This window comes from Orbicella franksi, chromosome 9 (assembly GCF_964199315.1).
Source record: "Orbicella franksi chromosome 9, jaOrbFran1.1, whole genome shotgun sequence".
NCBI classification, from domain to species: domain Eukaryota; kingdom Metazoa; phylum Cnidaria; class Anthozoa; order Scleractinia; family Merulinidae; genus Orbicella; species Orbicella franksi.
Window position 1 is genome coordinate 2674801 of NC_138153.1, and position 15000 is coordinate 2689800.

Sequence of the window (15000 nt, forward strand, 5' to 3'; positions counted from 1 at the left end):
ATATTTTTGGTCTATGAAAGAAATATGAGGTTTAAAGTGGTACTATGATCAAATTTTACCCCTTGATTTTTTAGGTGTATCACATAGAATTCCACAAAAGAATAAAAACTCCATTCTCGGTCAATTTGCAACAGAATCCATTGAAACTTGGTAGGCTAATAGTTCTACAGGAAACACACCGATGGCTATAAAAAATTCCATTCCCATGGCAACTCACTCTTTTCCAGTCTCCACCACTTGATTTCAATATGTTAGGGATTTTCAGCTTGATAAACATTAAATGAGGCCACAAACTCGAGCTAACATATTTATATGCTTGCTGGATCATGCATATGAGAGACCATTAGCAAATATCAAAATGGATCGCCAAACGTGGCCAGAAACGCCTCTAATATTGGGGAGGTCTGGAACCCAGTATGTTGCCATGGTAACAACTGTTAAGCTCGTATTGTGGAGCACATTTAGTAGAGTCTTACTGCAAAGAATCAAACATTTCTAATACAAATTGGCTGAGATATCTGTACGTGTCCGCAAATGATCCCAGGACCGCAAATGATCCCGAACCACAAATGATCCCCATATTGGACCGCAAATGATCCCAACTAAAATATAAGGAATGGCATGGACGGTGGGATGGTGTGGATAAGGAATTGGCTTACGTGAATACCGATGTTTTTATTAAAGCCATCTTATAATTATAATGGCTTACAACTTGCTCTTTTTTCATACTTTCGACTAGATTTTGCTTCTAACTACAATGCTATGAATATCACCACTCAATCATCAAAACACCACTTGGCTCATATTTCGTTGCAATTCTAAGTAAAATTATGATCACTGCAACATACGCTACATATCCTCCTTTGTTCAACATTGATATTTCGGTTTTATAGTTAAATGACATTTTATCAGCCATTAACGCTACTCGTCTAAAGTTTTAAACTAAACTCTAACCATGAAGCAACTATTACAGAAGACGCTGTCACCTGAGTAGACTCAGAACCATTTTGTTTTCTAAGTGAAACCAACATCCTTGCCGTCACGCATTAGCGTCAACTCAACATTTTAACCTATTTAGACTTGAAATCAACATCATTGAGCTTATGCGCTGCGGGAAATTACCATTTTGCTGGTTTCTAAGTGAAACCAACATCCTTGCCATCACCCGTTAACGTGAAATCAACATTTTAACCTATGTAGACCTGAAATCAACATCATTGAGCTTATGCGTTGTGTGAAATTGACATTTTGCTGGTTTCTAAGCGAAATCAACCTCCTTGCTGTCACATGTTAACGTGAAATCAACATTTAAACCTTTTTTGACCTAAAATTAACATTTTTGAGCTTATACGTTGCGTGAAATTGACATTTTGCTGCTTTCTAAGTGAAATCAAAGTCCTTGCGGTCACGGTGGGCCGAGCCTTTGTTATGATAAACCGAGGCGAGACTTCGACTTATAACAAAGGCTTGGCTTGGCTATTATAATAACGGATCGGCTCTGTTTATCATAACAAAGGCCCGGCTTCGTTTATTTGCAGCCTCGGCGGGAAAAGGGCGTTAGGTATTTTAATCAAAAGTGAACTTTGTCGAAAACGCTCCAAATTTCCCATGCAGTTTTGTTTAGGTATGTTTAGCAACGTCCCGTAGTTTTTCCGCTAAACTTTGCTTCGTTTTCGGGATATTGCGTATGCAAAAAACCACTCCGTTTTCCTAGCGGCGTCTTTATAAAACGAAGCAAAAACCAGCGGCAAAAATACAGGGACACGTTTTTCTATTACATTGAAGACCACATGCAAAAATTCAGCTAATTTGGAGCAAAAAAAAAAAAGAAAAGCAACCAAAATCGTCACTTATCCCCTTTTATGACTAGCTTCTTCATTTCCGGTCTGGGATCATTTGCGGTTCAATTTGGGGATCATTTGCAGTCCGGGATCATTTACGGTCCTGGGATCATTTGCGGACCCGTACATATCCCTCTTCATCATATTTGATCAAAATTTGGTTGAGTGTATGACGTCATCATTTTGCTAATTTGCATATATTAAAAACTTGAATATCTCAGGAACGAAAAGAGACATTTGGAAATAGTAAACGGCATTTTTCTCCTCATACAGACTACTTGTTTATGTTTTAAAATGGCTTAGATAGGAGAGATGTGATTTTCGTCGTAGTAACACTTTAAACTGTAGTAAAAATTATGACTGAGTACATATGAATGTTTGCTTGTCCATGAAATGCTTGGAAACACCAAGATAAAGATACTAAGGGAACAGCTGTTTATGGGAGAATAAATTGCAGTTAGTTTTTAGAAATGTTTCTACTAGACAACATGGTGTCAGATTTTGAAAGTCTCCCAGACTGTTTCATTTTCACATCACATCATTATTCATAGCCCACAATAACGCTCCTTTATAGCTTCAATGCACTTATAGAGTACATATAAGTTTCCATAAAACTAGGCCAATATGTTATAAATAGTGTTAGACTTCCATCAAAAAACATTTGGAGCAACCTTAAGTTTTTGACATGAGTCACATTTAAATATTACAGACAGTAAATTGTGGGGAGTTAGCAACTTGTTCCAAGAAATGGAGGATTTTATGCCTACCCAATGTTTTTGCGGTGCTTCCTCCAAGCCTGAAGGAAGTTCTAAATGCAAATCACCTCCACTTGAATACATTTCTATTACCTAGACAGCAACAAAGATAAGGAGATAACATTACACTGAACATGAAGAAACAATAACAGAGAAACACAATCATGGGGAACATGGGAATTATTCACGCATTATTTGTCCACTGACTTTTAATCCCAAGTAACCTCTGATTCCAAAATCACATTGACACTATAAAACACATCCAACCCATGTTCCTACAATAATCCAGTAGTACTGAAGAGACACAGGAAAGAGAGGAAAAAACTGATATTGAAATCGACTTCTCAAGATTGATATGGTACACAGATGCTGTTGTAATTATTGTAATAGCTGCACATTGTTGTTTACTCTGAAACAAATAGTTTGTAATTAATTGAACAACAATAATATGAAGACACTCCTGAGCAGTAAGATCTGTCAAACTACTTACTTGTAAAGGTGAGTCATAGGGATTATGCATATTTATTATTGTAGAAAAACTAAAGTTCAAGGGCACTCTTGCTCCTAAAAAAGGCCGCAATCTGTATGGATTTGGAAGCCCCACTCCAAAAACCTGAAATGAAAACAAAATGCATTGGACAATAAAACTACACAAAAGACATGCACAGACACAAGGACAGAACCCTGGAAAAGTTTCTCATAACTACAAAAGCAAAGCAGGATACAATCTCAATTTTAAATATATATATATTTTTATTTACGGCAACATCGCACATGTTCATGGCAAGTAGCCAATATCTTACACAACTTGTATTATGTTACAACAGCATTTCAAAACATTTTATTTCCCCAAAACATTGCCTAATGTAACAGAGCATGCTTTGAAGGAGGGAAAGTCTTGCATTTGTGTATCAGTAAATTAATTTAATAATTTAATAATAATTACTGGCTGTCATACCTGATAAGGATAAACTCCTTTGGAGGTGTGAATAAATAATGTATTTTCTACATTTCCAACTAGTCTTGCTAAAAACACTATCTCAAATGTTGTATTTCGTAATGGATGAACTACCTGCAGACAAAAATAAAATAGACTGTTAAAAAGAACACCACATGTACGCAAATGACTAACTAACTACTGTTTACATTTCACTTCTCTAGAAGCTCTGATACCACTTTAATTTTGTTCATGGCAAACTATAACTTTGTAAAATATGCAGCTGTTTTCCCAGTCTGTGAGGAATTTTCCACAATGACAAGGGAAGACTCAACGAGTTCCAACTATCTATTATTACTAAAATCTATTTGCACCCTGGTTTGGTGATTAAGAATTCTATTATATCAGGGCTCTCCTGCAATATTTACACTGAGGATATCAAGCAAAGAACTTACTTTTGATTGAAAAAAGGAAGCATGAAAATGTGCAGTGCTACCAGATATAGATTGCAGTTGAAGATTCTGCTCTGTATGTGGGTTTATAACTGATACTGTTCGTATGCTTGGCATACCCACAGATCTGAAATGAAATATCATCACTAGTTACTACATGTATACAAAAATATAAAAAGAGTCAAAGATAAAATCACTTCCATAAGCGCAAAAATAAATCAATAACAGACACAAGTTATGGTTTAATATTATCTAGTGTATTGGTCCTCTTTAACCCTTTGACTACCAAAAGTGCATATACACATCCTGAGTGGTTGTGCTCTTTGTACCACTGGTGACTTCATCAATTCAAATGCCACCAGATATTCTTGATAAGCAAATAGTAGAGCTAGGATAGATCTATCTGCACAACAGGTGGTTTTGGATATTGATGGCATTCTGATGTATACGCGTAGCAAATTGAAAAACAATGTTATCAATTTTGATGCAAAGATGGTGGTAAAATGGCCTATTATAACTATAATTGATCAAGGTCCCATTTCCAGGCTTTGCCCATAATTAACACCCAACTTTTTACGGCAGCCAGAAAGAAGATGAAACGCAAAAGGTAGTGAGAGAAAAAGGGCTGAAAAGGCAATCGCAAAAAAGTCAAAATTTTGGTTTATGTGTGCGCCAAATTAAAATATTGTACATTCTTGTACCTAATCATGGGGAAATCTGTCTTTTTGGTAAAAAATAGCTTTCTCAGCAAAACTAAGGTCCATTTAGTGCATGGCAACCAAAAAAAATAATTTGACAGTCAAAGGGTTAATACAGTGCTCAATACAAAGCTACAAAAATCTTGCACAAAAATACAACTCAGTTCACAAGGAGACTGCATGATTGACTTGGTATATGTGTACTATTGTACTGTTTCCTATGGCTGGTACATTTGTAATCTGAAAGTATTTTGAGCTACAATAGCTTAGTGTAACTGACTGAAAATTTACTTCGGCAAAATACAGAAGCTGTCAATGAGATGGCCATACAACAGGAAGGGTGACTGTATGACAGGGTCTCATTGTACTTTAGTCACTGCCCTTGGATGAAAAAATATTATACTACAAAAATAAGCAAACTTGTACTGTTCATAGTTGCAGAAGTTTGTGGATCAAAGCCTTTTCATCCCATGAAAGGAAGGGGTTTCAATAAGGTTTTCAGCTGGAGGGCAACTGGCTCGCACAGGTAGGCGAAACCACTTTGAACTGTCAAACTTCTTAATCAGAAAAACGTTCCCTAGATTGTCAAATCTTCTTCACAGCCACTCAATTTGCCTGGTGCTCAGCTCTGGAAAAGTCATTGGAAATTTTGACGGGGTGGGCCCCTCAAAAGCCAAAAGTTTAAAGGGAAGTATAATGCTGAACTAAAATTTCTGGGAGAGTGGGGAGTACAAACAGAAAACCCTCTATGGGGAATAAGCATGTAGATGTTGTCTGGAAAAACACAAGAACAGGCAGATGCATTATTTTAATACACTCTCATGCCAAGCATAATTAAGCGGTGGATGTCTCCTTACTAAAACTGATAACATTTTCAAGACTTAAATATGTCAAGAAGACTCACAAAGAAAACAATCCATAGCCACTTTTGACAGTCTTTCTAAAATGACATGGTTTGTTTAACAACTGGATTTAATCCTTGTCAAGGTATTATATTACTATAATAAAAGTCAGTAGTACCAATTCCTCCTGAACCACAACAAGGAAACATAACAAGGAAACACAAACAGGAAAGACACTAATTCCTGTTTCAAACAACACTAGACAAAACAATGGATTTCAATGGTCTGAACATTTGGTGACTTCTATACATCGCAAAATTATTTGAAGTTTATCATCACTACACAATCAAGTTAGTTTTGTCTACTCCCTCCACTGCCACTGCTAGTGGTCCAGTGACAAGAAACAAATTTTGACAAGAAGCTTCGGTTAACATGCCCAAAGTGTCAGATACGGTAACTAGTAGAACACCGTTCTAAATTGCCAGACTTCGGCCACTGAATAACTCCACACAATCGTTCATAATTTTAACACTGGAACTGTTCAAAGATCCAAAGTTCAACTTGCAATAAGTAGTGGCTAGGTCATTAATTAAATATCCGACAACAAGTAAATATCAGAGGATGCTGGTCGTGTGTCACACATCACATGCAAAGTGAATGACACATTCGACAATGTACTATTGAATATCCACAATATTTAAATGAAAATGTAAACATAATATTTTAAATAACATCAAATCTAAAACTTACTGTTCATAGAAATCTAAATAAGATGGTTCAAAACGAATATGCCTAATATTGGGCTGATCTCTGAAATTAAGAATCAAGAAACATAGATTAATATGAGAGTCAACAATATATCAACAACAATGTATTTAGTATTAATTTATCTTCGCCAGCCGATAGCACCCAGTGAAGTCTACCCCCGGAGTTCACTGCTTGGCAAATTTGAAGATCGAGTAAACATTAAATATTCCATAACAAGAGTGTTAAAGGAGTTGAAAGTTAAAACAGCTCGCACACTATTGCGTATTTTTTTTTCAAACTTCCGAGCATTGTTCGCGACGTTGGGATAAATTACGATTTGACCTCAGAATATTAAAGGTATTTTTGCCTATTTCTGTCTATTACTGTTTAATTTAAAGTCACTCCAAAACATCTAGATTGACATCTGTGCAATAACATTACGGAAAAAGTATTGTGTAAATTCATAATAAGGGTTAAATTCGTGAAAAACTGCACAAAACCCGTGGACAGAACGACCGATATACCTTATACTGAACCACCACCCTTCAGACGGAAATGAAATCATTTTAAAAATCGTATTTAGAGAAAATCCAGGCCCAAATATTGCCTAATTCTACGATATACTGTGATGAATTTATCACTATTCAAACAGATTATTGAAACTGAGTACAGAATTATTCGGCAATGACATTGTAAATATACGATCGTTAATAGCCGTGATAAAATATTGTCACGGCGAATAGGGAACCTGCCAAAACAACTACGCGAATTGAAGCCACTCTGATCTGGCGCAAACAAATTGCAGCACATGAAATGGACGACTGTAGCTCTAATAAAGCTAGTAAACATCCTACTGCTTAGTTAAACACTTGAACAATAAGCAAACTGATCCTAAAATAACTGGAGCAAAGAAGCGTCGTGTTAACGTGGGCGAATGACAGAGTTCACAGTACATGGGGGTGTTGGTTCATCCACCCTTTTCGTAACAGGAATATCGAGACGACTAGATCTTCAATAAAGTACGGAACGAATTTAAGAAAGCTTAATTTTTCCTACCTTCTGTTCTGATGTGAGCCATCATTCTGTGAATATCATAAAAAATAACGAGTTATATTCCAAACAACAGTCTCGGCTGAAATTTGACAGACTTCAAACACGACTGCACCACCATCGAACATGGTCGAGTAAACTGCAGTTATCTTCAATTTACAGGGACGAACTCCACGCAAGTAGCTCGCAGTGAGTTATCTCGGCTTCCGGCCGAGTGGAGTTACTTTGTGATTGGACTTTGGTGAGAATTTTAACACCATATTTCCGAGTCTCTGGTAGTTCCTTGCATTGAAAATAACATTGGTCTATCCAACACAACACACCTTTCACTTTTGACAACAAATTCTTACCTGTACGTGGCTCCCTGAGAACCGCACATCACCCATATCGCCTTGGTATACACCTTAAAATGTTGAAAGTAAATGAATTAGACTTATAAACCACAAACTCTAAATATAAACAGGCTAGAAACTTGTACAACTGTTCCGTTGCCACGACGGATCGACGTGAAGAAACGAGGGCTACAAAACAACAACACTAACACAATTCTCCCATTTCAACGCCACTTACCAGGTCTAGACATCGGATTGCACTGCATCATACATATCCTATGTGTAACTAAAAAGACTAGGCAAATGTAAGTAAATAAAATAACTCCAACTGCAGCGGCCATGCTTGCGGTTCGAAATCCTAACTTTTTCGGTGGAATTCTCATACACAATCCAAACTTGGGCAAATTGGCCTCATGGGATTTGGGTACAGGTGCTCGTTGAGTCACGTGACAACCCTGTAATACATTAGCATAAATAATTCACTACTTCAGTAACTCGTCGAAATAGGTACGTGGAAAGATTTTATTGATCAATTCAGACCCCTGGGGTGTTATCATTTCTTAGCTTAGCTCCTATGCCAGATACAAGTGCTTCTCGAGTAAACAATTCGGGCGACGTAATTCGTGCACAGGAAGCGATGTTGGTGTTGGATTTAGGAAACACACGCAATCCGTGATCACGGAAGTATGTCAAAGAAACATTCGTCCACGATTCGGCCGTGACAACCACACTTATGAAATATGAAGGCGATAGTTTGCGCAACTTTTAGTTCCCCACTTCCCGGCAGCTGCTATTCCATGCAGCACCAATATTTATGGGGATCTTCAAATAAAACACCGTCTTGGTTGCGTAAAAATTCAAATAACACAGCTGTCTTCCGGAGCTATTGAGAACTTTATTGTTGCAAAAATGAACAAAGAGAGTTAATTTATCAAAGTAACAGAGCGAAAGCACTTCACATGCAATCAAAAGGGCACAACTTTCTCATTTCATTTTCGGTATTAAACAAAATGCGATTTTACTGGATATTTTCCTGTCTGTCTATTGTTTTATCCTTGGCTGTGTCCGATACAGACAAAACAATATAACATTTGCCAACGTAAGTCACGAGCACAGTGGCCCGAATAATAAAAAGAAAAACATTATATAATTTCAGTAAAAAACAAAACAAAACAAAACAAAACAAAACAAAAAAAAAAAAAACACGAATGCTAAAGATCAGTCACTCGGAAATGCGATGTGACACGACAGCTCGAGACACCACACTGTGCTAGAAACAACTCTAACCATTCTCAAAGGAAATATTGACCTATCAAAGCATGATGTTTTAAACTCGATCGTACCTCAGTTTTTTGTTTCTGTGTAAAAAAATAAACAACTGATGTCGACGAAACGTGACATATCACAACTGACCGATCTGAAATAAGTGAGCATAAGTGAGAATCAAACATTCACTATTTTGGTGTATGTTCAAAGGTAAACATGGATTAAGCGGCCTTACCTTCAGCACGTGTTTCATTTTTCTTTTGGTTGTAAAAATAGAAAACCACATTTCAGAGTAAACAATGTTGATAAGAAGCCAGACTACACTGTTAGAGCTTGTCGCCCGTACGTCAATATTGTCAGAACATTGCACAATAGCTCCAGTCAACAGGGCTGATTTTAATTTCTTGCTATAAACTTTCTGTTGTTGTAAAAGCCCCCACACCTTTCAGCTAGGCTATAAGAGATACTGCTTGATTAAATTTTAAGTTATAAACGCTCTGTTCTATTTGTGACCTTTTTTGACCAAAATTGGAGAAAGAAGTGAACTTAAATATTATCAAAGGTAAACAGCTGAACGAGTTCCGCACTCAAGAATGGTTAACCCCAGGTTTTCTGAAATCTATTACTAAATCAAAAAGAACAAACTTTACAAACAATTGATTCGATCGGCGCCCAGCGAGTCGTGTGCATTACGGTATAAAAAAATACAAAATAAGCTAAATCATTCAATCCGAATCGCCAAGCGCTTATTCTACGACAATAGATTTGAAAGCTCGAAAAATGATCTACAGTTAACTTGGAAGCTGATTAACGAAGTTGTAAACAAGCAAAAGAGTAAGTCATCTTCACTTCCGTCATTTAAATTGGAAGGCATGACTATTTGAACGGATCCCAAGGGGATCGCTGACAGATTCTGCAAATCTTTTCTAGCATCGGTCCCAACCTGGCAAAAGCCATACCTGTGCTGAAGGTTGGGGCCTAGTAATTTTTTATTGGTTCATTCTGAGCATGCGCATGCAAGTTATCCTGGACTCCGCCTGCGGGTTCAGCCCCTATATGGGGCGGGAAGAAAGGAGAGCTCAGGGACTGGACTGATCTTGATCGGGAACTGATGATATTTGATCTGCCCTTGGACAGTTGAAGCAATTATTGGACGAGATTGATGACCCAGAAGAATCAATGATTTGCCGCGAGACACTGCTGTATGTTGCTACACGTAATTGTTTTTATAAGCTTGGAGTGCGCCGGACCAGTGAGGCCCAGGTTGTTATTGTTTTGTTTGAATTGTTTTTCTTTCGTACGTTCGTTCTTTCTTTCTTTCTCTCTTTCTTTCTTAGTTTTTCTATTTCCATGATCTGTTTGTCTCTGTCTGTCTGTCTGTCTGTCCGCTTGTTTGTCTATCTGTCAGTCTGTCGTCCTATATCGCTCGTCCGAAAATTTCGCGTCTACCCGACTAGCTGCCCCCGCTCTTTCTTTCTCTTCTTTTTTCTGAACGTGGCAGTTGCTGACTGAGGAAAATTGCTGCCGAAACAGATCGAAAGCAAATGTTTCTGAGGTATTGCGAAAATGTCTCCTTTTTGCCCCCTGACAAGCTCTCGGAAATTTTTTCGATCTTATAGCCAGAGCCGCGTTATCGTTCTTTTTCTTCCCTAAAGGGCATGCGTTGTCTTTGATCGTTCGTATCTGGTTGTCATGCTGACAGACCGACAGCAAGAACTACGTAAACTTGATTTGCATTGGTAATTGATACCCTGGGCATAAAATTCAAAGAACAGTAAGAAAGAATTTACACGTGTTTTACCCCCATCACTCTACTCGAGGCCGCGAAAGCGACGAGGTTGGCGACCCACCCTCCCACCCAACGAGTAAGTCGGGCTTGATCTAGCTGTCCGCTACTATTTTCGCCTGGTCTTGGGCGATTCCCTATGACTTACCATGTCGTGAATAACACCAGCCGTGGGGATAACAATACCTTGGGTAGAATATGACACAACGTAACAGGTAGCTAGCTATTCAACTATTTGCAGACATCCTTGCAGGTATCTTAAAAGATCAAAAAGAAAAAATATATGTCGCTCGTGTTTGTTATGGTTGTTTATTTTTCGTTTCAGCCTCGTTCCCAGGGATTTGAACTTGAGAACGAGACCGCATCAAACTTGTGGTGAGAGGAAGTTTCAGACTACACAGATAGCCTTGTGCAGGATCAAAACCGGTGCAAGAGTTTAAGACGAAATGTCCAGATTTTTTTACATGATAGTTAAGCAATTTTAAAATCACCCGAGATAGAAGAATTTTGCCTGAAAATACTGTAGATATGATACGCGCAAAAACGTCACTTTGGTGTCTTTGGTCAGATAAATTGTTCTCCATGATTTAACACTCAAACCTCCTGTAAGGATTCAGTGAGAGATGTTCGTGTTCAGCACGGCTGTCTGGATTCTTGTAGTTTGTTGAATAGTGTTCTGCAAAGTCAAACTTTCTTTCGTTTTAGATTCATCTTGAGTTCAACCGCCCAATTAAGTCTTGATTATTTTCCAGTGAAAGCATAAGTAAAGGGAAATCAAAAATTCTTACTAAGGGCGACACCTTGTGTCTTTAAGAATGACTCTTTCAGCACAACTTTCGATGTTCTATCAGCCGAAAGCCAAAACGCGTCGAATTGACCATAAACAAGGGTTTTTGCTCAAAATGGAAAATGCCGGGAAAATGGCATTGAAATCTATTTTCATACAGAATTAATTAAAGTCTGAACACACAATTTTGTCACATTTCTTTATCATTTTATTTGTAATGCTATAAGCAGTTACAATTGATCCCCAAACACGTTATCGTCGTTATCTACTCTACTTCGTAACACTCACTGGCTTTGTGGGAAATGAAATGCTTGCTCTTTTTTTCATGCTTAGCACAAAACGCGAACATAGGCGTGCTTGCTAGAATCACTATATCTATTGCTGTAAAAGCGGATGCCTCTTCCTGCTTGCAGCTCATTGACTGCACGGATCACCAGGCCATAATTAGGCACGCCGCCACGCCACTTCCTGATTGCAGATGTGACGTCAAACTCCACGAAGCCTTCGGGGCGCAAGGGATAAATTGTGACTGGATTCCAATCTTGAGGTTCGGCCTCTGCATCGCTGCCGTCCAAGGCCAGCCATGGTGCGGACCAGGATACGCTGGAATAGCGCTTGGTGCTGGTGGCTTGACTTTCCACCCAATATTTTTTCACCAAGTGAGCCTGAATGTAACGGGGAATGAAAGGGGTCCGGTAGATCGAATGCCAGCTAGCCTTGTGCGCGTATTTATAGTATAAGTACATCTTGGCTGATTTGATGTTGCAGGCGAGGCAGGCAGTGGGTAGATTCTCAAACTGCACCAAGGATCGCTTGTTGGGATACTGCGGGTGCTTGGATACCAGAAGGTATGTCAAATAATTGAAGTTGGTCGTCGAACGTTCCAGTGCCACATCTTTCACCACCTTGAGCGTGTAAAGTGTACCCGCTCCAGTGTTGTAAGTTGTCACGCCATGCGTGACAGGTGCGAGTAACGCCATCAGTAGAATAGCCGCAACGCCAATTGCCATTCTGTTAAAACAAAAGAGTGAAATAGCTTGTCTGAACTTTGAGCGCAAATATTCTTCATTACAGATGTTTCAACCTTCTTCTATGGTCAGATGATGACGTGTGTTGGAGCTGGTGCATATCCACACTCTCCCTCCCCACCTCCCCCCCCCCCCCCGCACCCCAGAAGGTATATTACAAGTTACTGAATTCGTCACATGAGATAAGGGGTGTAACAAAAATGTCCTAATTTTGAACAACTGACTCTCTAAACCTAGGAATGGTCTGTGGCTTTAAGTTGGAAATATTAAAGATGAATCGCTGGAGAGATTGTGTCAGTCAAAATCTAAGTGCAGGGTATGTTGCGCTGGTTTGCATCCTTAAGGAGGGCCAAAATAAGAGCAAAGTTCGACTATCGGTGGCTAGAAAAAGGGCAAAATATCCGGAAATGTGTTCTATATCCCTACTCACAGTACAAGAGGGAAAACATCGAAAACGAAGAATACAAAAGCAAAAACCGACACAACGTAGGATGATTTTTTGAAGGTGTACTATATTTCGGCTGGCCAAACCAGCCTTCTTCAGATACAGTGAGAATTTTACATTGGGACGTGTTTTTATGTAGCCGATATTTAAAACGAAAACGAAGAGACCTATTTTGTCTGGGGCAGGAGGTTAATACCGAGGCGGAGAGATCTTGGGTCCCGATAGCTTTCCTCGTTTTCTGATTGGCTACTTACAAAGTCCATAAAATCTCATTGGTTAAAAAAGTTGACAGTTTGACCGCTTAAAGTTGAACTTGAAAGTTTGCATAAATTAAAATTTTACCTGTCTGTACTCTTATTGATGGTAAAAATAAGCAAATCAGCGCGCGAGAAATTAGGCAGTTATTGTAAAACTTACCTTTGAGTCACGCGCTATTGGCGATCGCGCGTAAAGCGAAGCGATTCGGCGGGGTGGAGTCTGGTGAAGAGGCGCCAAGAAAGTCACACTTCCTCGTCCGCTCAATTACACCATTAATCAAAACTATAACAAAATTCTCGAACGTGATTGGCTATCAGCAGCCCGATTTGAGCATTAATTGGACAGTGCACGCGTCATGCTTGTAATTGGACAGTACGCGTCATTTTGCGCGCGAAGTTGCGATGTACTTTGTTGACTAAACTGCTGGGTTTTTCAACATTCATAACGACGTTCTAAAATCGTTCAGCGCTCAATCGATGGTTTGTTCGTTTCTCGAATTTTGTCGTAGTTTTGATTAATTGGTAACAGGACATCGCGTCGTCCAATTCAGTCTGTAATCATACTCGTGATTAACAAATCGGACTCCCGCTTCGCGGTCGTCCGATTTTGTTAATCACTCGTATGATTACAGACCGGATTGGACTCCACTCAGTCCTATTACCATTATGTATGCGCCATGATTACGAACTCGCGGCTACGCTGCTCGTGCTTGTGTTCCAATGTGCGCTTGTTCGCAGGCTAAATTAGAAGATCTTCACAAATTTGATGCTGATTTCTTTTCTTAGAATAACCAATCGTCAGATCTCTGCTTAAAACCATTCGACTAATTACAACACCTCCAGACCTTCCGGACCTTGAGTTTTTCGACCGAGATGATGACATCTGGACGATAACTCAGGGACTACTTTATCTCTGTGAAAATTTTCTTAACACTTCAAATCTTGAGAAACGTATGTCATATATCAGACCCGAAATCCGCAATAACGTTATTTTTAAACACGATGGAAGGAAAATAAAGAAATAACTAATGGTTTCACTATGTGAAGTTTTTTTGCGAGCGAAATCACCATTTCGATTCCACATTCATCCAAAATGAGAAAAAGGGCCTATCATCCTATTCAACTATTACGGCAGAAATCCAATATTTGCACAATAATCAGAATATCAGAATAAATGTATCAAACAACAGAAACATTTTCCTGCACTTCAGAATGTGCTTTGGTAATTTCACAGATATAGGTTTGGTGAAATTGGTAAAAAATGGTCCACATTTCACATCAATAAAGCGGAGAAATAGTAGTGAAACGCCAATGAACTAATTTTCACGGAGAGCATGGACGTTTTAGATTCTGTTCTGAGCGGCACATGAAGTCACTCAGTTGTCCAATATTGAATTACACTTTAGCTATGTGAACACATCAACGTGTTTTATAGGCTGTTTAATTTTCTCCAGGTTGAGGCAAATAATCGCTTTTCGCCTGTCAACTGAACACATTTATATGTTTTAGCTCGACTATTTTAGACTCCCTTCTGCAGAGCCAAAATAATTTATAGTTGCCAGCTAGTGAGGCTGAAAGATCAACGCCCATTAACAAAGAATGCGGAATTTGGAGCCGAATCATTGAAATGCTATGTCTGCTTTTCCATCGAAAGCGATTACCTTTAAGAAAGCCTTAAATTTCGACTCTTACAGATTAAATTTTGTTGAAATCGTATACTTGTTCTGCTGAGAATGTCATTGCTCTTGTGGAAACAGATCCGTTTAGTTTGGTTTGG

The 15000-nt window shown here is 38.7% G+C and overlaps 2 protein-coding genes across 4 annotated transcripts in view; both read right to left on the reverse strand.

The window, feature by feature from the left end:
- LOC145498225 (transmembrane protein 131-like) overlaps nucleotides 1-8187 on the reverse strand; it is a 27242-nt gene extending 19055 nt beyond the window's left edge. For both annotated transcript variants that reach the window (XM_081478121.1, XM_081478120.1), the window contains exons 1-8: nucleotides 7893-8187; nucleotides 7673-7725; nucleotides 7329-7354; nucleotides 6276-6335; nucleotides 3989-4112; nucleotides 3555-3668; nucleotides 3087-3209; nucleotides 2609-2689 (exon numbers count right to left, since the gene is read on the reverse strand). In XM_081478121.1, the coding sequence (XP_081334247.1) occupies nucleotides 2609-2689; nucleotides 3087-3209; nucleotides 3555-3668; nucleotides 3989-4112; nucleotides 6276-6335; nucleotides 7329-7354; nucleotides 7673-7725; nucleotides 7893-8037 (726 nt within the window). In that variant the 5' untranslated portion in view covers nucleotides 8038-8187. The remainder of the gene's footprint in view (nucleotides 1-2608; nucleotides 2690-3086; nucleotides 3210-3554; nucleotides 3669-3988; nucleotides 4113-6275; nucleotides 6336-7328; nucleotides 7355-7672; nucleotides 7726-7892) is intronic.
- Nucleotides 8188-11623: 3436 nt separating this feature from the next.
- LOC145497305 (uncharacterized) overlaps nucleotides 11624-15000 on the reverse strand; it is a 5311-nt gene continuing 1934 nt past the window's right edge. Inside the window, exon 2 of one of the 2 annotated variants that reach the window (XM_081477129.1) lies at nucleotides 11624-12504. In XM_081477129.1, coding sequence (XP_081333255.1) covers nucleotides 11823-12504 — 682 coding nt within the window. In that variant the 3' untranslated portion in view covers nucleotides 11624-11822. The remainder of the gene's footprint in view (nucleotides 12505-15000) is intronic. The other variant, XM_081477130.1, reaches the window with a different exon arrangement.